The sequence below is a fragment of the Gobio gobio genome (assembly GCF_949357685.1).
Source record: "Gobio gobio genome assembly, chromosome: 1".
Taxonomy (NCBI): Eukaryota; Metazoa; Chordata; class Actinopteri; order Cypriniformes; family Gobionidae; genus Gobio; species Gobio gobio.
In genome coordinates this window covers 52,952,794-52,979,752 of record NC_137097.1, presented here as the reverse complement: position 1 = coordinate 52,979,752, position 26,959 = coordinate 52,952,794, and the positions used below count along the sequence as shown (strand labels likewise).

The following is a 26,959-nucleotide window of genomic DNA, read 5'->3' as shown; positions in this document are numbered from 1 at the left end:
AGGTAGACAAGTGTAATTTTTTCCTCTTACCTCTGCTTTTGTTGTCTCCTGATACATTAAGGGAATGATTTTCCCCACACCAATGGTCACATCAACCTGAGGAACTCCTGGGTTGGTACATCAACAAGAGCTGTTGTATTTTTAATGTTAATATAGTTTTGATTAATGATAACTAAGAGACAACTTATTTGTTATTTTCATATATCAAGTTAAACTAAATGAAAAAATTACTAATATATATATATATATATTATAATTTATTTATTTTTTATTTTAAATAATTTTTCAGTTAAGTTTTTTTTTTCCCAAGTAATGATTTTTTTTAGTTAACTATAATAATAATAACACTGTACTTAAGAAATAAAATTTATTTAGGAGATAAGCAGTTTATTTATATTATAAATCAATGAGAAACAAATGCAAAGTGCTTGGAAATGAAATGGAAAAAGAGATGGTAAAGTAACGCCACATCACAATTTAATATTTTTCAAACATTTTTAATTTCAAGAACAAAAAAGTTAAAGAAATTATATTTAATAAATTGCACAAATATTACTATTGTGACCTAAGCACCAACAAGTTCATAGAGGGAAAAAATATCCATAATTAACTATATCAGAGTATGGAGGGAGTAGTACAAAAAATATTATATTACTAGAGCAAAAAAAAAAACTTATTTTAACAACATACAACACAAAACATAAGGAAGAAGGTAACAAGTGTTGAAGTGGAGTGAATACTGGTCCCACACAGAATTAAATTTGAAAAAAGAGAATTTCCCATTAGTAAGGTCGGTCTCTGCGGTCATGCCTGTGATCACCCCTGAAAAACACAAAACAAAGGCACTGAAATACATTTGTCTCTGGTAAATAGTGTATATTGAAAATCAGTTTTCTACCAACTGACATTTTAAGATGTGCAACAGTGTGAATCATCATAACATTCACCTTGAGTCCATTTTGCCAGCTCCAAATCCTCCCCGGTCACCTCCTCTCCCTCCTCTGAAGCCTCCTCGATCACCACCACGACCGCGGAAACCACCTCGATCGAAACCGCCTCTGCCCCTGTCTCCGCCAAAACCACCTACAAAAATAGGTGCATTTAAGCAGCAATCCACTATCTCAGATCAATAAGTCAGATGTACTACAAAATCGAGTTTATTTTCACAGGAAAGTTCCTCTTTACCTCCCATCGGTGACATTCCTCCTCCACTTCCTTCCGGTTTGGAAGCTTTGCACTGATTACACTCATTTCGCCATGAGAAGTTCAAATTCCCACATGTTCTGCATACGCACAAGGGAAAAGCACAGAAAATATGAATTTGTCAAGTCGAGTGAAATTTATTTATATAGCGCCTTTCTCAATACAAATAGTTGCAAATCAGCCTTCCAGAAAATCATGACATCTTAACGTTTAAATCTTAATGCCTTATAGTCGCATTTAGCAGTATTGGACATACTTTTATCTCCAATTTTAAATGAAGAGCTGCATGATAAGATTTACATTTTGATACAAAACAATCTGTTAAAAATAAATGCAAACCAACACTTACGGATTTGAACATTTCCAGTCTCCTGCTCTTTGCTGGCCGCCACCGCCATTGCCATTACCATTACCATTGCCATCGCCACCGCCATTGCCACCTGGAAAACCACCACCTCTGCCTCCCCCGAATCCCCCACGGCCCATTGGCCCTGCAAGAAGAGAGAGAAAACCCATGTCAGGAAATCAAAACAGAGACTAAAAGGGAAGGAGAAGACCTAAAATACCTCCTCGCCCACGACCACCTCTCATACTGCCACCGCCACGTCCAAATTCAGCTCTGCGAGTGGCGAAGGACACCTTGAGTGGATTTCCATTAAAATCCTTACCTGAGAATACAAGAAGAATGTGACTTAGACTGGACAGACGTCCAAAAACTCCAGCCTTGTTTTAGAAGGAAGGCACTTGCGTGGTCTCTTTTCAACGTACCATCAAACCAATCAATGGCTGCTTTTGCTGAAGGGGGGTCATCAAATGAAACAGTAGCCTCCCCTTTAAGCTTCCCTGTCTCTCTGTCTGTATATAGATTTATCATGGGTAATCCCGTCTTCTTATTGATCTGTGTGAGAAAAAGATATTAAGACAAGGAGAACTATGTGAAGATAGCTCCTGCACAATGGCATTTCTTTTTCTCCTTGCTCTTCCACCTTGATGATGCCGATCTGTTTGAAGAAGTCTGCGACTGAGTCCACAGTATAGTTGTCTCCAAGCCCTTGCACAAAGATGGTGTTGTTGTCAGAGTTATCCTGCTCCTGCACTGTAACAAAAAGCAGAAATTTATAATAAGGCTTGAAAACGTTCTAATAACACAAGTAGTTGGAGTAATACAGCAGTTGCCGTATACTTACTATTGGGCCCACCAGCTCCATGATCTCTGGGCCCTTTGAAGTGAAAGGAACAGGTATTAATATTACGCATGTACACAAACACACGATTTACAAACACTTATTACTCATTCTTAATCCTTTGACTTTTCTTTATGGGGTCATGTACATCTGTGCAATCAATTAAAATGTATGCTCCAGATACAGAAAACAGAACCTGATGGAAATCTGTAGCAGCATATTTGACTAAATGAGAGTACCAAGCACCAACACTATCTGAACATTGTTTCTTATCAACACGTTTTCAAAATTGACGAAACTGGCCAACATTAAATAAGTCCAAGGACTCAAGTGGGAGATTCTTGCCTACCATACCGATAGCTGTAGCTTGATTTATCCTCATACGCAAACCGAAATACATGTCTGACAACTTCGTGTACTGGCTTTTATATCACAAATCTCTCATTTTCTGGAAAGCTGTAAACCATGCAATAACCATCTGATTCAAACCCCTGCAAAACCATCCGAACATACTTTTACAGTCTGCTTTGCAAAGAGCTCAGATTTTTTTTCTTCTTCAATTGTTGTTGTTGGTTTATTGTCATCTCATTGGTTGCATGTATTTGGTCAATTGTAATACATGCATAGCTAATAAGGACGACTTTTAACTGAATACCACTTTGCAACCAGTCACATATTCACCTTTTATTGAGAACTCAGTAACTCCATTAGCACTGAACACCACAGCAATCTGTGACATTACGACCCATTACATCAATGACAATATGTTCATAGGCCATGTGATAAGATTCTCATTCTCCATCCCACAAAAGATGATTTCCAAACAACCAAAATGTCAGACACTCTGTCATGTCATTGCGTTTGAGTATATCTAGACATTGGATTTACCCAGGATAAGCAACCATTTTCAACATTTATACAACCGCAAGTAATTTAGATTACCATTAGGATAGTTACCAACACCACTGATTTTTAAAGAGATTACGATGATCAATGATGAACCATAATATTACACATTTTACTGGTCTAATCAAAAATAAATAATATTAAAACCCAAATTATGTACTTTCAGTATTAGGAATTATGACCATGACTCACTGTATTGGACACGTTCCTCAACCCTAAAGTGTAACAGCCTTGAAGATCACCTTTAAAGTTCACAATTCATCATCCTTAGCAAAATTCCAGTTTTACTGGATCTGGCTTCATATCAAATTGTATTTGAGCTAGCCAGATAATAAGCAAGTCTCGACTTTGTAATACCTTTAGATGCTGCCATTTCGAAAAAAAAAATTGTGAACACAAGCATGTTGGTTTCCGGCTGGTGCTGACATGTTCAAACTATTATGAACATGATATTCACATTTCAAACTGTGTGACACTTTGCGAATATGATGTGTAATTTTAACTCCTTCCATCTCCAGGCCTCCATTCCTGTTGCTTTAAATAACTTTGTGTACTTTTTGTGTGTAGAATTATTCCATCAGGACCTTCATCAGACCAGTACAATCCTAAAACCACCTGACAAATGGATTTGAACAACCTCCCGAATCCAGCTGTTTGCCACTTGAAACCTTTTTGAAAAGCAAAAGTGCTCAGAGTATAAAATGGGTGCTCCAAAAAGTGAGAAAAAAAAGGAATCTTCACATGACAATTCCAAAAACATTTAAAAAAAATTGACCAAAAATGAAAACCAGTAATCGGTACAGGATATGTTTTATTTTAGTTTGATGAATATTTGTAATATATATTTAACATTCTCCCAGACATTTGAAGACATGCCGTCCCATACTGTACAGCCAATAACGGTGTGTGCGTATCACAATACTGCCACAGTAGGTGCAAGTCTTTTTTGCACTTTATTGCACATAAGCGAGAGCATGGTGCCAGGGTCACAGGATTGATTCCCAGGAGGCACAGGCTGATAAACAAAAATGTTAACCTTGAATGCATTGTAAACTGCTTTTTGATTAAAGTGTCTGATAAATGCATAAAAATAAATAAATAAAAAAATAAAATAAAAAAATCCATTTGGAGTCGTATGCTCCAAATGGAAGTCGTATCAGATATATCAGTCCATACTAACATGTATCAACAGCCATTTTGTTCCTTTTCAGCGTCAACTCAATAGATTCTACTTAATTTCCAATTCCAGATTTCCAATTCCAGTGATCGACTGTGAAAACCCATCTAAAATCACTTTGGGAAAAAAAAAAAAAAAAAAAAAACACTATGCGTATAGGGATAGTATACCAAAAAAAATTTAATTTTCTAATGTCTTTTTTGTGTTCCACAAAGGACAAAGTCATTTCGATTTGGAACAACATGAGATGACAGAATTTTAATTTTTAGGTGAACGGTCTTTTACTATACCGGTTTACAGATGACTGTGTTTCTACCTTAACCATGCATAATGAGGCAGCTGTTGCTAAAAGTATTAAAGCGTAGTTGTTTACCACACATACCAAGTGGTTATCGCATTCATTTCAGTGTATTCTTCTTAAAATATAACGCAGATTTCTTTGTGGCATGACCAGACGCCCACTCCTCCCTCTTAGACCAGGCTCTCTTTAAACCCCTGAAGTTCCTTGTTTGAAGAGTTTGTCACTTACCACCAAACTTATTGAATCCTCCACGATCGCCCATTCTGACGGAGAAGGAGAGAGAAGCGAGACGAATTGAAGGTTGATGAGGGTGGTGCCCCATTTCACTCTTGAGGCTGGAAAGGCCCCACCCATCGCCATCATCCTTTCTAAAAGTTCCCCATTGCCCCCTTTCTTTTCTGTCCCCTCTCACTAGGTTCACCTTTCCCCATAACCCATAAGGGAATTTTGGAAACCCATTTGATATTCCGTCCCCAAGTCATGCAGGCCCCCTATAATAACCATTTGGCCTATTTTGCTCAGAAGAATTACCATATATCTTTTACCATGCAGTTTTGCAGTGCATCTGTGAACTTGATCATTCTTTCACCAAATCAATTATTTTCTTTTATCAGATCGAAGGTACATCTTTAGCCCAGGACTTTCACCCATTATTTACCAAACGGTACCCATGTTCTGTTACTTTGGACAGAAACTGCATTCACTGCATTCAGTTTTGCATTTAAATTAATAGACATAACTGATGTGTCACTCTCCCCTTTTTGGATTAATCCAGCGGTTCCACACTGTTTTAGGATCCTCTTAAGATTCGAAAGGATCTTTAAACTTTTTTTAAAACTATTATTTATAATCATACATTCCTCATTTATTCTTGACTAATCTTCACTTCCCCAGTTGTCTAGAGCCTTTGTTTCTGTTCTATCTTCTTCAAAAGGAAAAGCCTAATTCGCTGAACCTTGTAGAAAACAGCCTAGGAGGAGATTTAAAGATTCATTAAAGCATTGCAACACACAATAATCCTGTAGGAGAGGATGGAGAAGGTTTAGAGAACAGGTGAGATCACAGCCAGATGGCATCTATCATCGGGATTTATCATCTGCTGCTTCAAATAAATATGTTAAAGTAACATTTTAACCTTAACCTGCCCATTATAGGGTTTATTATTTTGGGGGGTTGGTAGTTTCTTGAAACTACAGATGCACCGATACTTTATTTTTTGGCCGATACCTGTGATCCGCTGACATTTTTCAAGTACATTTGAAATGGAGATTTGAGGGTTGAATGTTTAAAATCTTTCTGAACTGTTAATTTAGCTGATCACCAGGGCAACTGGGGGGAAGCAGAGACAAGCAAAAGTTTTAGCACTCTCTCACTCATGTCCTCCCTTTCAAGTAGCGTTTTTCCTCCCATTAAAACATCTGACTGCATGAATCCACTCCAATGAGTCAAACACCTCAACGTTACTTGTGAAATTCTACGAAAGAGTCAATACAGTCATTCCCAATATGCTGCATGTTCAAGTTTAAAGGTGTCAGAACATTGTATCCAACCTGAATACTAGTATCGGTGCATCCCTACTTAAAACTAATTGCAAACTAAAACATAAAAGCATTACTGAAAAAATGAGAAATCCTAATGAAAACAATGTACTATACTAATACTATATCTAAACAAAACATCAATAAAACCTACAATACAATGAATTATAATAATAGTAAACTCCTGGTCACAATGTGTAATGTGAACGTGTGGAGGAAAAAATGTGATGTGATGCACTCCCATAGACAACTAGTAAAATTATCAACTTATTGCCACAGGACAGGACACATCCAAACCCATAATTATTTTGTTGTTTTTCACCAGTAAGTCAACGATTAAGGGACTCTTTTTTCTTTCTTTTTTTAAACACCTGGTCACTCATTGCAACTTCTGAGTAGTTTTGTTCAGTTTTATGTGAACATTTTTGATTGGTTCCATGTTGTGAAGGGTGTAGACATGGAAACATTAAGCACACTGGCACCAACTTTACATCATGCATCCTTTTAGGTAAATACATGAATAAGAGGATCACCAATAAATCATACACCAGACCATTCTGGCTCCTAATTGGACAAATTTTCTGTATTCAGTTTCACTTATTGTCCATATTACTGTTTTAAGTAGACCCTAACTTTACACCCCAAATCAAAACACTTTATCTGCAGTTAACCGAGGTCTAGGCCACCATTTACTTTCAGCCCAGCCAGTCGATATGGTGTAACACCTTTGGCTCTATGTTAACCTTTTTACCTGAAGGTGTTACTTTTTCCCTAAATGACACACTGATGCATACATGTGGACTTTATGTGGTGAAGGAGATGGAAGAAGTGCGTGATATGAATGCTTGCTTACCCCATTCCTCCTCTGCCACGGGGTCCTCCACGACCACCTCTGTCAAACCCAATTGCTCCTCGACCTCCAAAGCCACCGCCACCTCCACCTCCGCGGCCGCGCCCACCTCTACCATCCTGGCTATATCCGCCATCCTGACCACCATAGCCTCTTCCTCCTCCACCACTACCACTCAATGGTGGGGAATCCTGGTTATAACCTAGAATTGAAATACAATACATTGAAATGGAAATACATTTACATGTCTACCTTAAACATTAAAGCCTTGCATTGTAATCGCTTTTTGAAATAAGTCGAGATTGAGTCGAGATGTTGATAGCATATAGGTTATTGACCAGTATTAGGGCCTATTTGCACCTGGTTGCTCATGAATTTTCTCTGATCAGATAGCTACCTGATCGTGAAAAGACTAGGCGTAAATGCATCTGACACAGATTTAACCCACTTCAGTTGGTTCAGGTGGTTTAAGACGCATTCCAGACAAAACTGGACAAGTGTAAATGCATCTGGTTGTTGAAAACCACATCCATTTTACTCCTACCCCCAAAAAAATTGCATATACAAAGGGAATTCAAGATCGGATTTATATACATTTTGCAGACACATTTTTGTGGCCAAGTGTAAATGGAAGAGTTTTAATTAAATGGACAGCTATAAGTCCAGTAAAAACGCATTAAGTGACCAGGTGTAAACAGGTCCTGAGATATCAAATTTTGCATTCTCATTTCCTCTATTTTTACATTTAGATTACCTTGGCCATCATCTAAAGACTAGAATACACTACACGACATTTGCCAAGATTTCTGCCCGGTTTACAGTCTGGATGGGTCTACGCTAGACACCGAAAGTCAGAGCCAGTCTGCAGATTTGAGATGACAGATTTCACAGAAAATCACATAGCGCATCATGGGCACAGACTCAGTGTACTCATTTTCTAGTTTCAGACTAAGATTTTATCCAATCAGAGAATATCACAAATTTGTCCATTTTAGAACTAAAGACTGAACAGCTTTATTTTTATTATATTTAATTGTATTTTTTATTACCAAGATTGCTATATAGCAAATCAAATCAAACTTCTATATGATGACTTGCTGAATTAATCTCTCAAGCTCACCTCCCTGTCCGTACTGATTTTGTTGCCCATAGTTTTGAGGTGGAGGGGAGCTGTAATTGGGAGATTGGTTGTAAGACCCTCCTCCATGCTGAGAGGACTGGTGTTGGCCCCCGCTACCCCCGTATCCACCGCTCTGTCCTCCGCTGCTCCCATATCCTCCAGACTGACCCCCACTGCCACCATAACCACCCCCACCCCCACCCCCACCCTGCTGCTGTTGCTGCTGACCGTAGCCAGACGACTGGGGGCTGTTGCCATAGTTACTGAAACACAAAATAGGTTTAACATATCTAATCAATACTGGCACATTCTGGGAATAAAATTGAAAAAAGATTCACCACTAAAATCTCACCCAGAGGCAGATGAAGTAGCAGATTGATTCTGGTTATAGCCCGAGTAAGAAGACTGCTGGTTGTAGCCTCCACTCTGAGCTGGTGGAGACTGGCTGCTGTTATTGTAGCCTCCAGAGCTGTATGACTGACTGGACTGATTATAGCCCTGAGAAGGGGCCTGAGACCCATATCCTCCTAAAAAAAAAAAAAAAAAAAGATAAAGTCAGCATGAAACGGAAGTTGCGAAAGTCTTTTCTTGCCTAGTGAGATGTTTATCTCAGTGAAATTACTTCTTGAACAAGGAAAAATGTAGGACAGGATTTGATTTTGTCCATCGAAATTGATTGGATCACTGTGGATTGCTACTATTGTGATCTCATGTGAATGACAGGTTGTCCCGCCTTTGCGCCAGTAAATACGTCAGTGTTCCCAAGTTGGTGGTTTTCCTGCGGATTTTGCTGTGGGTTGTTTTTTTTAGTGAACCTTGTTTTGTGAACAGATAAATCATTCATTTTAAAAACTGCAATATTCCCCCCAAAAAGAGAGAATTGTTTATGTTGATTTCATGTTGACTAAATAGACCTATACACAGCATTTGCAGTATAATACCTGACTGGGACTGTCCGTAATTGGAGCCGTATCCACTCTGATTATAAGGAGCAGAGCTGCTCTCTGAGTTTTGGCTGTATCCTCCTAAGCTCTGCTGGCTGTAACTTTGGCCTGGGGGTTGGCTGTAACTCTGGTTGGACTGTCCTCCATAACCGCCATAACTGGGCACAATGAATTCAATATTTCAATGATAAATGTGAGAAATCGGTCAATATTATGATAACACTTTGGAAAGGATGCATTGAACTTACCCATGGCTTGAGGTTGGAGCATAATCTAAAGGTAATAAGACAATGTGCATTATACATGGTGGTTTGTTTTTATTTGGCAATTTACAAGGACTGGCAAGATCAAAAATCTGCATTCAAAAGTCTGTCCCAAATTGTCTTTGTGAAGATAAAACACGAGTCTGGGACCCAAAAACAAACATTATGTCATTATTTATTTTTGCCTCATGTCGTTCTAAACCTGTATGCGTTACTTTTGTGGGGGGGAAAAGAAGATTATTTTGAGAAATGTCCCCATCCAATTAAAGTCAGTGGGGACCAACTGTTTGGTTACGAGCATTCTTCTCTCATGCTCCACAGAAGAAAGTGGGTCATACAGATTTGGAACAACACAATGGCGAATAAATTACAACACTTTTATTTTTTTGTAATTTAACTAACGTTATATAAGCTCCCGTTTTAATAAATGAGCCTCGCTCACACAATTCTGTAATCGTAATTGGGGGCGTTACAGTTTTATTGTCGCGTCGCTACCAGGGTATGAGATGTAGAGGATGCCAATTGCCAAATAATTAATCTCTTAAACCGTTAATGACTGAAACTGAATGTTAATAGACAAAAACAAACAAACTCTGGGCTCGGAGTAAATATAGGTCAGTAGAACAAACCAGCTCAAAATTGAAAGAGCTGCAAACAAAATGGCGGATGCCGACATGTTCTTCATTTCGCCTTTTCACAAATAATGCATAAATGCACCAAATGGGTCCATCGCTTCTATAACATGTCCATTACATCCCCTTGCCATTTGTGTGTGACCAATAAAGATGACTGAGAAAATCACTAGGTAGCCTACGTTTTGCATTACGTTAGATGCTACGCTTCGGCAAAACCTAGCGATTATAAGAAAAGCCAAATAGTAATAATACATTGACCTATCTTACCATTTGACGCCATGTTAGCGCTTGAAATCCTTTTAGGGAGCTGATACAGACGCCCAATTTGAGCAAAGTTGCACAGTCACCTTTGGTTACCAATATCAACTGCGCAACTGTGCGGACTGCGGAGAGTGTGTGTGTGTGTGTGTGTGTGTTGTGTCGGGTTGAACCTGCAGGCGGCACCCGACCGGTGATGTCACGCTATCATCCATTCATCTTTTTGATGTTTACAAAATATTTAGATTACAGTCAATTATACAGTAAACTTACAGTAGACTTAAGGGGTTCTTTGAAAAATGTATTTTCTTGAAATCAAAAGCATCTTTAGTTAAGCATGAGTCTTAAAAGTGTATAATGTATCAAGATCAAATTACTTGATTGTTAGGTAAATATCATTACAAAAATAAAAATCACAAGCAAAAGGGAAAACAGGCGAAATACTAATTTAATATAAATTCTAAAATTATAAAAGAAGTTACAACACTGATATTGAATACATGAGTGAAAGCAGTATTTGTAGCTAATGTCCGATAAATATGCATTATGCATTCAAATCAATTTGATTTTTTATTACAAATATTCAGAGCAAGAAATACAAATTCATATTCAATTTCTCCTATAAATTAGGATATTGGCATTTAAGTGTTTTGAGGTCTTGGTGACATTATGCAATTGCATAAATCTCTAATACACAATAACAACAGTATATAACAAATATATATGTGCTTAGGCAGGATTAGATGGCCAGATCACTCAATCATATAAACATGTCACATATTACATTATTAAAAATAATTTGCAACACCTCTGAAGCTTTGCACTGATTATAATTTTGCACCACAACAGCATTCAAAACATTACAAATCAATGCAACACAGACAAAAATGGTGGTGTTTAAAAAATGTAAGACTTTGTTTAACTTTTACATTGCATCTCGCAAATATACTATCTCCAAAAGACTATTAACGCAATAGAGAGGCCTAGAACCAGAGGTGTTTGACTTTCACACCTCCAAGCATAACCAAAAAATTGAGCTTCTGGAACTGTGGTGCGGACGAGGCTCGCAAAGCTTGAGACTCTGGAGTAGATACCTGGTCGGTTCTTCTGAGCACACCCAAGTCCAAAACTCACAACTCCTGCCTGAATCCACGTCCCATTGCCAACAGGACAAACCAGAGGCCCTCCGGAGTCCCCCTGAAAGAGAAAAATCATGTTATTTACACAGTAGGATAAGTCAGTGCATTAGCAGTATAAAAGTAGTAACATACCTGACAGGAATCCTTGCCTCCCTCCATATATCCTGCACAGATCATGTCTGATAGGACGTTAACTGTTACTGAATCAGATGATAAAATCTGATACATTGATTGGCAGGAGGACTGGTCGATAATGGGCACTTGCACTTCCCGTAGCGCCCCAACTCCAGTTAGGGAGACTTTTTGAAAGGAAAGACAGGGAAAGCAATTTACAAAATACAAAATATCCAAAACCTTATTAAACTAGCATAACATGCAATGGGAATAGAATCGTAATATCTATAATGCTTTGTCCAGACATTATTTGTCAGGCTGCTATATCATACATATGTTACTGACACAAAGCAGTCTTGTCTCTTATCTATCATTTCCTTGTCAAATCATTTTTATCTTTTTCATACAGCAGCAGCAAAGGTTAATTTGCATGAATGCATGATAAGAGACATAGGGAAACTTTGTTTATCATTGCAGGACAATAAAAAAACCCTCTTAAATCTTATACTTTGTTGCGGGTCAATTTCATCAATTTCCATTTTAACTGGTTACAGTAATACATTTTGAAATGGAGCTTCGAAGCGTTATGAATCAGCGAGTCGAATCATGATTCGGATCGCGTGTAAAACCGCCAAACTGCTGAAATCACGTGACTTTGGCGATCCAAACCGCTGAATCGACTCACTGATTCATAACGCTTCGAAGCTTTATGATGCTGTGTTTTTAAATCGGTCATCACTACACAAGTCGTTATTTGGGGGGGGGGGGGGGTTAGCACAAAAACTATTCTCGTCAATTCATAAAGTTATTGTAGAACCACTGTAGTGAGATTCAACTAAAATATCTTAATTTGTCTTACGGGTGTCGAACGACATGAGGGTAAGTAATTAATGACATAATTTTCATTTTTGGGTGAACTAACCCTTTAAAGAATAAAATCTCTGTTATTTGCTGTGGTTACCCCTTATATACCTTGTTGATGCACTTACCACCCTCTTGAGTGTGTCCCCAGCCCGTAACGTAGCATAAGGTTCCACTGTTGAACTGGAAGCCAGCATATGGCAGACACACAGGCTGAATCCTGTCTGACCAGGTGACTGGAGAGCTCAGCTGCACTAAGGCGATATCTCTGCCCTCCTGAGGGTTTGAGTATCCTTCTGGAACAACCACCCGTTGCACCTGACTGACCATCTCAAACTTGTTATAGCCGTTAAGCAGATGGCGTCCCATGTACAGACGATATGAAGACACTTCTGAGGGGCTGAGGGTAGGAGATAGAGTAGATTAACTTCTCTTTTACGAGTTCACACTTACATATAATTAAATAGAGTAGAGGTTATGTGTATTTGGCAAGGCCGTAACCATGTCTTGAACATAATAACACTCTAATTAGTATGTTTAATATGTATAGTTTCTTGATTCAACACATTTGGTTGTGAATGACCATTTAAACAAATTTTCAAAGCAAAATAGTGCAATTACATTATAAAAGATGAATAGTTTGCACCATTGCATCACTATGTTACTGTGGGACAAGAAATGGATCCATTGTAAAAGTTGTCAAATATTAAACGTTTAGCTACTTATATCTTACCACGCACGCACTCCTTCACTGTAAAAACTAAAAACGGTGCGTTGAAATCCATACTCCTCTTCAGTGAACATTAAACCTCGCTGCCTTTGAACTGATTAGCCATCATTTTGACATCGATGAGCGCTATTAGACCGCTGAGGCAGACCAGCCTAAAATGTAAAGTTTTTAACTGTCTGGCATTTTAACAACAAAAAGAGTGGTGCGTAATGGAGAGCAGCATTAAGAAATATCAAATATTGGGGGGTACAATTTGGCCATTTCCAATTATTGGAGGGGACTTTTCCCCCTCAATGCCTATGGTGGTTACGGACCTGGTATTTGGCGTGCTGTCCGAGGGGAGGGCTCCGAGCATGGAATTTGGCCCAAACACAGAGTACCTCCCCCCCATCCAAAGTTGGGATAGGAATAGTTAGAAGTGAGGAGATTGGGTATTGGAGGGATACTGGAAAACTGTCATGAAACAGAGGTAAGTCTGCTGTATACATACCTCTTATCACATTAATTGAGATGATTAACTGAATGGGCTCCTTCTCTGTTAATTAGGTTAATTATCTGAACGTGCTCCTCCCAGACTTTGTTAATAAAACATCATATAATCAACCCGGACATTGATAATATGATAATACTTACTTGGGAAAGCAGTGTGCAGCAGAAAGGACCCAATTTTTTGCAATTATGGATCCACCACAAACATGGCCGTTGGCTCCCATCTGAATGTCCACTTGCCATGGCCACGCCCCTGCTGATGCTTCAACTCCTCCCACAATGCGCTTCGCTAGTGCAGGGCTGCCACACACTTACGTGAACAGGTCATAGGAGATTTAGTGTACATACACAGAGGTTTTCTTACCAGATCACACCTGCCCTACAACACCCCTAGAGTATCATTACATCTTCTCACTAATAAGGACCTAAATAAACAGGAGCATGAGATATGAGACATGAAAGCTGTTGAGAATAAGGTTACAAACTGAAAGAGAGGGAGGAGGAATTTCTAAGAAAGATCTATTAAGCTATTCAAAAATGCATAAAAATGTATTTGTGAATTCCAAGTCTTCACGATATGTAATTTGAGGCTTTTTTAGCAATTCTAAAGCTGAAACAGTAGAGCATGCCCCTAGAAAGGTCATGGGTCTGATTCCTTAGAACTGATAAAATGTGTTCCTTAAACGCAATGTAAGTAATTTTGGAAAAAAAACATCTACCAAATGCATAAATGTAAATTAAAAAGAAATGCTGTTAAGCATCCTTTATTATTAAAGTTAGGGTAGGCAATTTTTTTTAATAAACCCTTTTTGTAATACTGGTTGAAACTCTCTTTACATCCCGATAGCAATCAATAATAGAAGATGATAAAAATGTACATACAGTATATCTTCTGTGGAAGTCTCAGGACCAAAAAATTTTGGTCCAATCATTGCATTCGGTCGTACCCTCCTGACGCCATCATATGTATTTCCATACCTCCGCGCACCTGCTCGCGCAGACATCAAAAATCATCAGCGCGTTCAGTAAGGCTATGCAGAGTTGTGGACAGTCACCGAGCACCACAAAAAAATATCAGCCATGTTTTACAGTTCCTCCTGAACCAAAACAATGAGCTTATGCTGAGTTCACGCCATGTCATAACCATAATTATGAGATAGCAACCTGTGAAGTTCTGGCCTACAGCTGTTCACGCACTCTGATTTATGCGTTTCTGTCAACACCATAGATAAATAAACCTATAAGTAGGCCTATATGTATCTATGGTCAACACAAACAACGCCTAAATTAATAAGCAGTCAGGTGGTACAAGTAAGAGCTCTGTATATATACATTCATTATTATTATAATGTTATGCGCTTTGAGATAAGTGGACTGCGAAGTGGACTTCACCAAAGGGAGCGAACATGTTAAGTTTGAAGGGTACTGCGAAGGGAATAGGGAATAAAGGAATACCTCATACCTCATTTATATCTCATTACCTCATTTCACAGAAAGTGGAAACCGAAAATGACTCAACTATCATTGCGCATCGTATCACCAATCTGAATTAACAATGGAGAACTGCTCTTTGATGGAGGAGTTTCATATGACAGTTACAGTAGGCTACAGCTTCAAATCTGTTAATAGTCCATTAATAGCTGCAATAGTCAATTAAATATGCAAGTAGTCTATGTAATAAACATGTTTTAATTATATTTATTAGATACATAATGTGTGTTTTGAAAATGTATAGGCCTATTATATGACTTTAAATTTGAAAGTAGAGGTAAATGTTATATAATAATCTGCGCAACCCCATTGTTGCCTTTCTTTGATGACAGAGTAGGGAGTTCCAAATGAGTGATTATTGAAAACAAAGTCCACTTCAACAGATATCCCGTGTTAAGGGAGTAGGGAGTAGTGAACACTGTGTAGGGACCCTGTCAATCGGAATGCACCTGCTGTCTTTCTACGAGTCCGCACTTTTGTGACGTAACGCCGCTTTGACTGTCAGGAAGAAGTCTGCTGCGGAGCTCGCATTAATGCGGGCACGGCAAAAGTGGGCATCGCATATTGACCGCTAAGGGGGTGCTCGAGAGCACCCTTCTGAAGCCTAAAATAACAAACGGGACACCCTGCAGTCTCATGGACTTAACAGACATGTGCACATGGCAGCCATTGTAAGTCTACAAGACTGAAAGTGCATATGAAGTGTGCCATTTGGGACAGGGCCCAGGATGGGATCTTATGCTTAGCATGCTATTGATAGCCACTCCGAAATTGCCTACCCTACCTTTAATTAAAAAATATATCAATAAAAAAAAGCAACAAATCTATTTGTTTAACATTATTATTAATAATAAAATAGAACATTTGAAAAGTCACTGTGGCATGCAGGAAGTAGGAAGGACAATTTTGTGATCACGTTACAAGACAATGACCCATATAGACCCACAAGATCATGTAATATTAAATATTTTGGCCTTTTACTAGAAATGTACGCTTTGTTTAAATCAAATGGAGTAGCCTTAATTTTGTTGTTCTTTAACTTATTTTACTTCATTCAGATTTTTTTCATAATTTTGTAAAAATCATTATAAACACATTTCAATTTGTATGAAAAACAAACATGACAACAAAGATTACATTTCTAAGCACGACTTAAATAGATCTCTCTACCATCTCAGACATACTGTCACTGACCCATAGCCGGAAAAAGAATTACCTTGTGCCACACACGCTGACGGACCTGAATTTTGTAGGGCACAGAAAGACAAATTATGAATTTAATGAATGCAGTGAATCAAATTGTTTTAATAATAGACCATTACCACACCCTAATAAGTCTTACCTGTTACCATCAAGACAAGGAGCAGCTGCAAGCACGAATCAGTCATTCTGTTCAGTTGGCTGAGTGTCTGTAAAGAATGCCAGTGTTTTAAAGAACTATAAGTTGCCCTTGGAGTGACCACTGGGCCCCAATTTAACAAAAAACAATCAACATTGTCAATAATTGAGTCCAAGAAGAACTTACTTGCAATCGTCATATACACAAAAGGGATATCCCAGCCAAGGTCGCATAAAACAAACCTTGTCAATAAGCACTGTTTATTTTTAAGCCAAAAGAAAACAATTTAAAGTCGAATGCCCGAAGACTCTGATCGCGCCAAGCTACAGATTTGTGATGCCTCGTTTTGAAAACTTTAGCCTACATATTAGTATCTTTCAAATAATATTTTACATGTCCTTTGAGAGCAAAGATTTCGATGTAATCGACATGGAAAAAGATAACCGAGCGAAAACGTAGAGATGTTCATTTGCCAGAGAATGTATGAATGTACCTGTGCGCTTCTACCTGCTACCAGCATCCAATCACTACACGCGGTCTCAATCTCCTCCCAAATAATGAGCCCGTTGTTCTCGGCATAAAGAGGATTCACACAGTGGAGGAGAGCAGAATTCCTGCCGTTCGTGTCGAACAGTTGGTTTAAGACTTTCAGTTTTTTCAAACGAATCACCATTAGTTGAGTCATAACGAAAACTATGATATTTAAAAAAAAAAACAGTAATAACTCATTTACTATTGTGTTACTACAGTAACCATATTTAAAACCATGGTTATAAACATGATAATAAGTCGGCTAAAAACCCCACGGTTATCTTTAAATATCTCCTTCACTTTACCTCACAGCCACCATTTTAGTAAAAACAAATAAAATGCCTCATCAAATCATTTATTTTTCAGGAGGATATAACACAGTAGGCTAATAGCTATATATCAGTATCAATGATATAAAAAAAAATCCCTTAAAGTGTTATAGTTACAAAGTTATTGGTATCATTGTACCAATATCACTCTTTATCATTGTAACACACACACACACACACACACACACACACACACACACACACACACACACACACACACACACACACACACACACACACACACACACACACACACACACACACACACACACACACACACACACACACACACACACACACACACACACACACACACACACTGTATATAGGGATCAACTTTCACCTATAAGCCAGACAGGTGCTGCATGTGCAATAAGTTATTCTATACTGCCTAATGAATAATTCAGCATAAATGTTGCTCGACTTCAAAAACTTTTTTTAAAACTAAGCCATTTGGACATGAAGGATAGTCTGGTATAAATATTAAACCACCTTACAGAACAAATATGATCTGAAGTACCACACTGATGCACTAAAATGTTGACTTGAAATAAAGAAGTTTCACAAACAATGACATGAATATTACTATTCATTTATTTAAAAAAAATAATCAATACAATGCGAATGTACAATCTTAGACCTTTCCCTCTTAGAGAGAGTATTTCTACATGACATTTAGGCTAGCTGTGAAAAACTTCTGGGGTGAAGGGACAGTCTCACTCTCTTCATTTTTTTCCACGTTCATATTCCTCATTTTTTAGAGAACTTGGGCTGCTTGTGCTTTGGAGGTGCCCATTTCAAACAATGTGTGTCCACTGTAGAAACACAAAAATGTAAAATGTTTAATGGTTTAAACGCGTAAAGACACAACATCACATACATAAACTAGCATTAGAATCACATGTATGCCTTCTTCAGATCTGTTACCTGTTATTGGGGGTTTCTTGTACTGGGCACTTTTGAGATGTTCCTCTACAAGTTTGGGTGTGACACAGATGACATGTTGACCTTTCCAGTACTTGACCATGTTTAGAGACTGTAGTGTGCTGATGATGTCACTCTGAGTGATACTTGTCATCTGACTGTGGGTACAGACAGTATGGAATAGTTAGAGCTTAAATGTTTAACTGAATTGTACAGGTATACATATGTGTATATGACCTCATGCATTTGTTTTCATATAGGCTTGTACTTGTATTTTGGATGTGTACCTGAGGTCTTTGATGGACAGAGTCCCTCTGAAGTCTCGCAGAATCTCTAGTAGTACCCATGACCAGTAACTCCTATAGCTCAACTTCCCCAAGTCTGACAAAGGTTTCTCTGGAGACCCCACTGTACTCTCCAGCTTAGATAGCTCATAACCTGACACAAAGAACAATTATTCATCTATAAAAGTGCTTATATCAGAGGCAAACAATTGGTGAAAGGTGAATCAGGGGTGAAACTTACTAAATGCAATTAGAAATTTTCCATATCCTCTTCGCTGGTATGGAGGAAGAGTGAGAATACAAGCGACATTGTTCCCATCTGGAGACTCTTTCTCCTGCTCATGAAAAACATATATAGATAAAGCATGTTAAATAAGATACAAATTAACAGCTACACTGCATTAATATAACTTACAATATCAAAATCAAATATTTTACCTTAGAGAAGTAACCCACAATATGTGCTCCCTGTTTGTTGACTTCAGTGAGGATGTAGAAGATGAATGGCTCCACGTCAAAGTAAAGTGTTTTATGATCCAAAAACAGCTTTGCCAGGAGACACAGATTCTGACAGTAGATCTACAGCGAGAAGGACCGTGAGAATGCAATGTAACAAACCAGTTTAAGTTTATAGGCTTCTCCAGGTTTAAAATCTATTGATCATGAAATGATTCGTTTCTCTGTTTCATGTTAAATGTCAGTGCTAGGTGTCATTTGGCTCACCTTATGGTCCTTCCCATCAACTTCGTATACGGAGATATTGTTTCTGCGATAAATTTCTTTGCCTGGAGGCTGACGCCACTGACACTGTGACTGAAACAAGAGCCATTCAGGAACAAAGGAAAGGGAAAACATAAGACAGAATAAATGTATAAAACACAACTAACACAAAATAATTTAAAACTAGCTGACCGACAAAGACCAACACTGACTAAAAACAAATGCTTGTACAATAGAGTGCTACAGTAATGAGCCCTAAAAAGGAAGTTTGAATTTTTGCACTTTGCACACAATGGGGTTACTGTCTGTGGATAACACAAGCTCAAGAAATGTGTACATTTTATTCCATAACTTCAGTAATATTTCACTCATTATTTGAAAAAGCTATTGCTAACAAGTGGCTAAATGGGACGTCAGAGGTTGTCGGGGACATGAAACATCATCACACCAAAAACTAATCTAAACACTAGTTCACTTTCACAGCGTCACTGTGTTTATAATAACGCTCTTGCAATCTATCTGAACTCAAACTTTCCAAACTTGAAGATTTAAAATAAAGATTCAGTGATGGTGATGTTGAATTTGCGTGACTGTAATGTAGTTTGTTTAGCCTATAGCCTAACATTTTCTTTTTACTTCTGGTGCTTTTATTTACTCTTAATAAAATCAAAAAGTTGTTAAGATTATCTTGAAGAATGTGCAAGAATCATAAACTTGAGTTGGTCATGGAGATAATTTTTCTGCAATAATCCAAAAGCCAATGGCAAAATAATTTTGCCTTTTTGTTGAGGGAACCAGGGAGGGTGATGCTAACTTCTGAGTAACAAGTCATCCCTTCAGCACTCTCTTCCATGCATTTAAATTCATTAGCCAAGATGTATAGCACCCCCTATGGTTTAACACAAGTTACTATGCGAATCAACAAACAACAAAACCATTGTATGGACTGACCAGGTGGTATCTGAAAGTCTTCTCATACTTCATATACTTCAGGCAGTATTCACAGATCCAAAGTTTGGGCTGTTTTCCATAGTCCTCAGGGAATGGAGAAAAGTACCACGCATCAATCTCAAAATTCCCAATCTGGATCTTGTCCACATATTTTACTTTTGTGATCTGAAAATGAATGGACAATTTGTTATTTAACACTATATTGATGGAAAACACCATTAGCATTGTGGTACTGTAAAGCAGATTCAGAGTCCTGCGAGGACTTCAGATGACGCAGCTCTGCATTTTCTATATACCCTAACCATTGTTACAACACGTATACCTATTTCACTTATTTCTGTGCCTTAATTTACTTATTATATTGATTAATAATACATTGTTAATAATACAATCTGTGTGCTTTGTGTACATTTCTGAAATACATAGCGTGGACAAATCACTTTAAATTGTAATGTAGGCACATACATTTTCTGTGAAGCTGCCTTGAAACGATATGTATTGTGAAAAGCGCGATACAAATAAATGTGAATTGAATATTATACAAAAACGTTGCCCCTTCTTACCGCCTCATGCTCCTTCTCCAGGGCAGCCGTAGTAGGGTCCATCTCTGCATAAGTCTGCAGGAAAGAAAGAAGGGGTCAAATAATTAGTAATGCTGCAATTGGACTGATATGGACTCATTCAGAATTGTAAACAGTCCACATGTTAACACAAAGGTGAACATGGCTCAGTCATATAATAAATTACTGTTAAAGTTGAAAATTAAGTACTGTGTGATTTAGAGACTTGCAGAAAGTTGATGACAGGTACCTTCTGAACGTGGTTGATCTCGTCATGTTTACGCTTCTGGTTTCGGGTGATCTTTCTCTCTGGCTGGTCCACAAGCTCACCACCACCACCTTCCTCCACACTTTTTCTCACTGCGTCTTTTACGGTCTTTGTCAGGGCTAAACGAGCCTTTCCAACCCACTCATCTAAACGTCTATTGACTGCAAAAGAGAGCATGTGCTCAGTGAATCTGTAAAGACTACAAAAACCTGTAAAGCATCTGTGTATGATCCGTCATGAATTGTATTTAAAAGCAACTGTACTCACATCCAACATAGTGGACATAAAACTCTTCTCTGCCCTCCTGCTCGTTCAGCCTGGACTGAATAACCTCTGCTGAATCTAAAAGAAAAGTACAAAACAAATAAACAAACAAACAAAATGTGCATGCTTACTGGACGCATTTCTCAATCAGCACATTTTTATAAAAATGTGTATATATAACTTACGTGACGATAGAGTAATGTTGAATTTAACTATAAAATGCCACACTAGGTGTTTCTTAAATAAAATTCCAAATAAGCATTTCCGTTAATAGCTTACGCCATGATTTGTCCGCACGCTGACAGAGATAAGTCTCCCCGATTTCCACCGACACCTCTTGCTCTCTGCCGCTGCCGTGCGACACTCCGTCCCCGGAGTGCGGAGTACTCGAGCCCGTGGCTTCTCGTTCTCGATCCGCGGCCTCCGCGTCATCCTCTTCCCCGCCGCTGCCGTTTGATGAACATGTTGCTCGTGTTCCCGTCTCTAAGATTCCTCGGTCGGTTCCAGCGTGACCAGCGTCTATTTCAACGTCCATTCGTTCTTCTGAACCGCAGTTATCGTATGAATTGTTCATGTTTGGGTGACGAGTGCTGGACATTGACATTGCTACGCCAGACATCTTTGTCCATTTGAAAACATTGCACACCGCGCATGCGCAGTGCGCTTTCAGCCTTCCCTTGTGTAAAAGCGCCACTGTTTTGTTTCAATATTGTAACCATTTAATACACGTGACACATCAAATAAATAGTTTTCTCTACTTTTACATGAGACCTGTACAGGCAAGTTATAAGCATGTGGATTCCACTGTTCAGTGTTTTGTCAATGATTGAGTTTTTTTGCTGATGTTTACAATGAATACATAAATATAACTTATTTTATCACAAACTGCAAGAGAAAAAACTAACTTTTTCACATTTCAATTTTGTGCTTTAGCAACAGAAAACCTCACTGAACTTACTTAATGGTTAGACTGCAACAACGACCAACACAAAAGAGAAAGGAAAAACATGGGCCAGTTTACTGCTTGTGGATAGTTTTATTATAGATGCATACATGATGATAGTACAGCTGGTGAAACTGGGAGGTATGCTTGTTCCTCTGCCTGTACCTCCCCTCTCCCATTGTCAGAGCACTCCCTCTTTCCGAAATTCTTTTTCCACTCTCTGATGCAACCCCCTCCCACCACCTCTATGAGCTCCACCCCCTCTGTGATGATGCCCAGCCCCTCCCTCTCTGGCTCTGTGTCCACCTCCACGGTGACCGACGCTCCCAGAATTATCCCAGTAACCAGGTCCCTTAAAGTTCCTCTCCTGCCAGTGTCCATAATGTCGTCCGGAGCCACGGCTACCACGCTTCCATCCTCTACCCACATGTTCCCTTTCTGGGTGTCCATCCTGTAAGATTGTCTGAGTCACATCTTTTGAAATACAAACGTTTTGTTTGCTCACATCTTGTCCACAGTTGGATTTTGAAGTAACCTTGTCTTGAGAAATAGATTTTTCTTCTTCATTGGTCAAAGGCTGCCTGAGCTGTGCTATATTATCACGGAGTTCATTTGCCTGTCCTTGTGCTGTGCTTTCTACCTGTGATGTGGTGTTTGGCGGGTCTGAGTTGACATAATTAAAGTTATCAGAAGACTGCGCGAGCCTGCCTAACTGTTCCACCTCAGGTGGAGGCATCACATGACGTCCCGATCCACCTCTTCTGCCTCCTCTTCCTCTATGACCTCTCTTGAAGTAACCTAGTTGCCTTCTCTCATGAGTGCACGGATGCTGTGATTGGCCTATAGTGTGATGACTTTGAGAGGCTTGGGTTGCACCGGTGGAATCTGGGTATGAGGAAGGGAGTGACTGACAAGATTCGGCACCAGAGGCATCCGTACCGGGATCGTCAGAAAGATTAGCTTGAGCCTGAAGAAATAAACATCCCTCATTCAATTATTCAGATATTGCCACTCAAATTCCTCAATTGTCACTCCTCTTCAGGGTGAATATATATATTTATTATTAAAATAAAAATGTCTGTATATATATATATATATATATTTATTTTAATTATAAATAAGTACATACCATTTACTAAATTATATATTTTATTATATATTATTTTTATTATTATATATATTGTTTTATTTTTAATGCAGTTGTGACTCCCAAAACTTTGCATTGTGTATGTGGCCAAACATGTCAATTTACCTCATTAATGTGTATTAGGAACCTATTAGACTCTTCTTCTGGGTCAATAACTCCACCCTTTTCCTTCTGCTGCTCCAGAATCTTCTGGAGCGCTGCCCATTTCGTTCTAAATTCTCCACCAATGACCACATCCTCCTGCTGTGTGTGAAGCAATAATAAACACAATGTTCGTGTGTATCCACAGCATGTGACCAGTGAGCATACATGAGGGTGTTGAGCTTTCCAACTAGACATCCTGGCATAGTCAACTTACAACAAGAGGGACTGCACATGGGACAATGACGCACTGTTGAAAAAAAATCTACTGCTTGGCACTGAACACAAGAGTGACTTTGTCCACTTGACATTTCTAACAATGATAAACGTCATGCCCAGGCCAGTTTAGCTTGACCCAACTGCTAACACGGTGTCCACTAAGAATGATACACTGTGTCTGCATGTCTTACCTGAGTGAAAATTGGAGCAGGGGAGGAAAGAAGGGCATCCAAATCGTAAGTCAGATGCTCTCGACACACAGGGCAAACAACAGCCAACTCCTGTTAATACAATTAACTCATTTATATCAAAAATACCTTTTGTTTACAGCATACCTCACTGCACATTTATTTTATTTTTAGCATATGTAGCATTGAACCCAAAACAGTACAGAAACTGTATTGAATTATACAAAATAAGGAGATTGTAAGTATCCACTGCAATGATGAACAGCCCCACCTCTTTTTCTGTCTGGTCTCTGGTTTTATCCTCCTCCAGCTCCCTCTCACGGTCCTGCAGCTCCATCTCAGAGTGAGTGATGTAGCGACCAAGGCAATGCGAGTGGAAATAGTGATAGCAGCTGGTCTTAGTGAACACTTCCCCCTCCTATGGTTAAGACAAAACAGAGGAAGAGGAACAAGTTCAAATTCAAAATTTTACAAATAGGCCACAGTGCACATTATGTACATATTTTTATGGTACTCTTACAATTAAAACACCCCACCTTAAAGCCGTACAGACAGATGACACAGTTTCCATGGGGAATATTGCTCTCAGTCAGTATCTCTTTAGCTCTCTGTGATGATAAAATAGATGAATCGTTTGAGACAAACACAAGATAGAAGAGGGAACTATACAACTATACACTACCGTTTGAGGTTGGGGTATTTTCTTAAAGATGTTATTGAGAATAATGTCACTTATTTTAAAAAGTCATTTATTCCTGTGATGACGAAGCTGAATTTTCAACATCATTACTCCAGTCTTCAGTGTAACATGATCCTTCAAAAATCATTCTAATATGATGATTTGGTGCTCAAAAAACATTTATTTTACTATCAATGTTGAAAAATAGTGCTGCTTAATATTTTTGTGGTGGACACAGTGAAACATTTTTTTTCAGTATTCTTTGATGAAAAGAACATTTAAAGAACAGCATTTATTTGAAATATATTTTTTTGCAACATTAATAATGTCTTGTTACTGTTACTTTTGATCAAATTAATGCATCGTTGCCTTGCTGAACAAAAATCTTAATCTTACTGACCCCAAGCTTTCAAATGGTAGTGAAGTTTTGAATAAGGAATCCAAACCTCTATGAGTTGATACAGTACAGGTGTCCCCATACATGACTCTGCCTCCTTCTGTAAACTGCTCTGTAAACTGAGAAAAGAGCAGCATGTGAAAACAATGAAGAGTAATAAGTGAAACAGGACATTCTGAAGTTCAAATATAACAAAATGTAATAATAATCAATCACCTGAGCAGTTTATCATCCGAGAGTCCACGTGGATTGTGGATAGAGATGCAAGGGGATGAATATGGATACTGAAAGTGAATAAAAAATACATTCAAAACACCAACAGAAAGTAAGTTGCTAGTAAAGAAGTTTCAAGTAAATATATATATATATATATATATATATATATATATATATATATATATATATATATATATATATATATATATATATATATATATATATATATGTTACATTCATTGCCTTAGTCAAATATAATAGCAATTTGACCAACAAACCTGAGAGTTCAGATCCATTGTCAGTGTAAGACGGACAAACTGAGAGAGACAGTCCTCCGCAGTAGAGGGATAGAGTACCAAACTGACTGTCCACCCTCTAATTGAGACAGATTTGACATCTTTATTTCTGTACAGGTTAATGACAGTTAACTATATTATTATCTCCAGCAATTTAAGAAATGCTAAAACATTTACCCCTCATCTCTTTGAGTAACACTGAGCTCATCCAAGTAGATGGACTGCAGCACTTCGATTTCAGACAGGACACTGTGGTGTCAAACAAATGTGAATTGATGTAAATTTCGAGGAGAACTGTTTTAATGTAACATTAACATGAGTATGACACATCAGGTATCCTGAGAGACTGGGTCAAAGAGACATACAACAACTACAGTAAAACACTTGGCCATTTGTTTACTTAGATACTGAATTACAACGCCCATGACTACACAGATTACGTCCGAACAACTTAAATATGGATTCACTTATTCTAGGACAAAAATATGTATGCAGTTTTCTGTATAAATCAGATTGTATCATTCAATTTAAATTATAAATTGTTATGTTACCATATATCACAGTACCATTTTAGTCACCTATGACAGCACTCTTATACCGTCAACAAGTATGCTCTGCAAGTCTTCCAAAGGGGATATTTTCAGTTCATATGTCAACCAACCCTTGATTTATATAGTAATTAGTAACAAATACACGTTTCTGTCAGTATTTTCCAGTAGCACAATACTCACTCGCTATCGGCAGCCATGTTGACAGTGACGTCACACCTCCACGACATCGGTCAGCTGACCCAGAAGAGCCGACTAACAAACAGCTAGGAATTTCAGGGATTCATGATTCGGACGATTAAATAATTTAAAGAAACGGTGCTTTCAACACTTATTTAGTAGGTTAAACCCAGGAAGTTGTATTGAAAGAGTAAAGTTTCACTCTTTACTCAAAGTTTTGAGTATTCAGTTCACCAACATGAAAAAATACTATAGTATATTATAGTAAAATTATTTTAGTAAATACTTTGAACCATACTATAGTAAAGATACTACAGTAAATTGCAGTATATTAAAGTATTTTCTACACTTTGTTAATTTATACTACAGCATACTGTATAATTAACTATAGTCAAATGTTAAACTATAGTACTGAGGTATACTACAATTTACTGTAGTATATTTACTATAGTATGGTTCAAAAACACATTAGTATATCCCTGTTGAAAAACAAAACAAAACGGCATATGCTGATTTGGTATGTTTTGAAGCTTGGCAGCTGGTTTGAGCTGGCCCTAAGAAACTAGCTCCATCTCAGGACCAGTTTAAACCAGCTGCCATGCTTTAAAACATACCTAACCTTGTTAGCCTCA

The 26,959-nt window shown here is 38.2% G+C and overlaps 4 protein-coding genes across 6 annotated transcripts; all 4 read right to left on the bottom strand.

Moving 5' to 3' along the window:
* Window positions 1-455: 455 nt before the first annotated feature.
* On the bottom strand, window positions 456-10,548 carry fus (FUS RNA binding protein). 2 transcript variants are annotated; one of them, XM_079835428.1, is made up of 15 exons: window positions 10,389-10,548; window positions 9,472-9,496; window positions 9,221-9,381; window positions 8,632-8,806; window positions 8,280-8,542; window positions 7,163-7,361; window positions 5,000-5,034; window positions 2,391-2,423; window positions 2,190-2,299; window positions 1,972-2,101; window positions 1,770-1,871; window positions 1,553-1,694; window positions 1,186-1,283; window positions 948-1,083; window positions 456-822 (listed from the first exon to the last, which is right to left on the bottom strand). In XM_079835428.1, exons 1-15 carry the CDS (start codon window positions 10,399-10,401, stop codon window positions 783-785), a joined length of 1,662 nt encoding a protein of 553 aa, XP_079691554.1. In that variant the 5' UTR covers window positions 10,402-10,548; the 3' UTR covers window positions 456-782. The 2 variants fall into 2 exon arrangements, with proteins under 2 accessions (XP_079691554.1, XP_079691555.1); XM_079835429.1 differs by having other exon boundaries at window positions 1,788-1,871.
* Window positions 10,549-11,327: 779 nt separating this feature from the next.
* LOC307122631 (serine protease 33) lies at window positions 11,328-17,227 on the bottom strand (the record flags this gene model as incomplete). Its single annotated transcript, XM_079810762.1, has 5 exons — window positions 11,328-11,576; window positions 11,651-11,817; window positions 12,622-12,893; window positions 13,857-14,022; window positions 17,050-17,227. 5 exons carry the CDS (start codon window positions 17,225-17,227, stop codon window positions 11,328-11,330), a joined length of 1,032 nt encoding a protein of 343 aa, XP_079666888.1.
* Window positions 17,228-17,978: 751 nt separating this feature from the next.
* kat8 (K(lysine) acetyltransferase 8) lies at window positions 17,979-22,022 on the bottom strand. The gene is made up of 11 exons (XM_079818073.1): window positions 21,653-22,022; window positions 21,377-21,451; window positions 21,092-21,270; window positions 20,845-20,898; window positions 20,282-20,446; window positions 19,334-19,423; window positions 19,049-19,189; window positions 18,852-18,945; window positions 18,614-18,764; window positions 18,330-18,484; window positions 17,979-18,217 (listed from the first exon to the last, which is right to left on the bottom strand). The coding sequence occupies exons 1-11, from the start codon at window positions 21,990-21,992 to the stop codon at window positions 18,153-18,155; spliced, it is 1,509 nt and encodes a 502-aa protein (XP_079674199.1). The 5' UTR covers window positions 21,993-22,022; the 3' UTR covers window positions 17,979-18,152.
* A 363-nt stretch (window positions 22,023-22,385) lies between these two features.
* On the bottom strand, window positions 22,386-26,372 carry rnf25 (ring finger protein 25). 2 transcript variants are annotated; one of them, XM_079820103.1, is made up of 10 exons: window positions 26,331-26,372; window positions 25,777-25,848; window positions 25,582-25,678; window positions 25,304-25,371; window positions 25,137-25,206; window positions 24,548-24,619; window positions 24,283-24,429; window positions 24,015-24,104; window positions 23,569-23,706; window positions 22,386-23,283 (listed from the first exon to the last, which is right to left on the bottom strand). In XM_079820103.1, the coding sequence occupies exons 1-10, from the start codon at window positions 26,345-26,347 to the stop codon at window positions 22,498-22,500; spliced, it is 1,557 nt and encodes a 518-aa protein (XP_079676229.1). In that variant the 5' UTR covers window positions 26,348-26,372; the 3' UTR covers window positions 22,386-22,497. The 2 variants fall into 2 exon arrangements, with proteins under 2 accessions (XP_079676229.1, XP_079676230.1); XM_079820104.1 differs by having other exon boundaries at window positions 22,392-23,283; window positions 26,166-26,362.
* Window positions 26,373-26,959: the final 587 nt, after the last annotated feature.

Excerpts from the sequence above, each read along its gene's own strand:
- fus (XM_079835428.1), bottom strand. Across the intron at positions 5,035-7,162 it reads CGTGGCAGAGGAGGAATGGG|AATGGGCGATCGTGGAGGAT; the intron begins GTAAGCAAGCAT and ends CTTCTCCGTCAG. Across the intron at positions 1,872-1,971 it reads AGCCATTGATTGGTTTGATG|GTAAGGATTTTAATGGAAAT; the intron begins GTACGTTGAAAA and ends TTGTATTCTCAG.
- kat8 (XM_079818073.1), bottom strand. The coding sequence starts at position 21,992 with ATGTCTGGCGTAGCAATGTCAATGTCCAGCACTCGTCACCCAAACATG. Across the intron at positions 19,424-20,281 it reads AGACTTTCAGATACCACCTG|TCACAGTGTCAGTGGCGTCA; the intron begins GTCAGTCCATAC and ends CTCTTGTTTCAG. Across the intron at positions 18,218-18,329 it reads CAAGAAACCCCCAATAACAG|TGGACACACATTGTTTGAAA; the intron begins GTAACAGATCTG and ends GTGTTTCTACAG.
- rnf25 (XM_079820103.1), bottom strand. Across the intron at positions 24,620-25,136 it reads TACTGTATCAACTCATAGAG|AGAGCTAAAGAGATACTGAC; the intron begins GTTTGGATTCCT and ends TTATCATCACAG. Across the intron at positions 23,707-24,014 it reads CTGCTCCAATTTTCACTCAG|CAGGAGGATGTGGTCATTGG; the intron begins GTAAGACATGCA and ends CTTCACACACAG.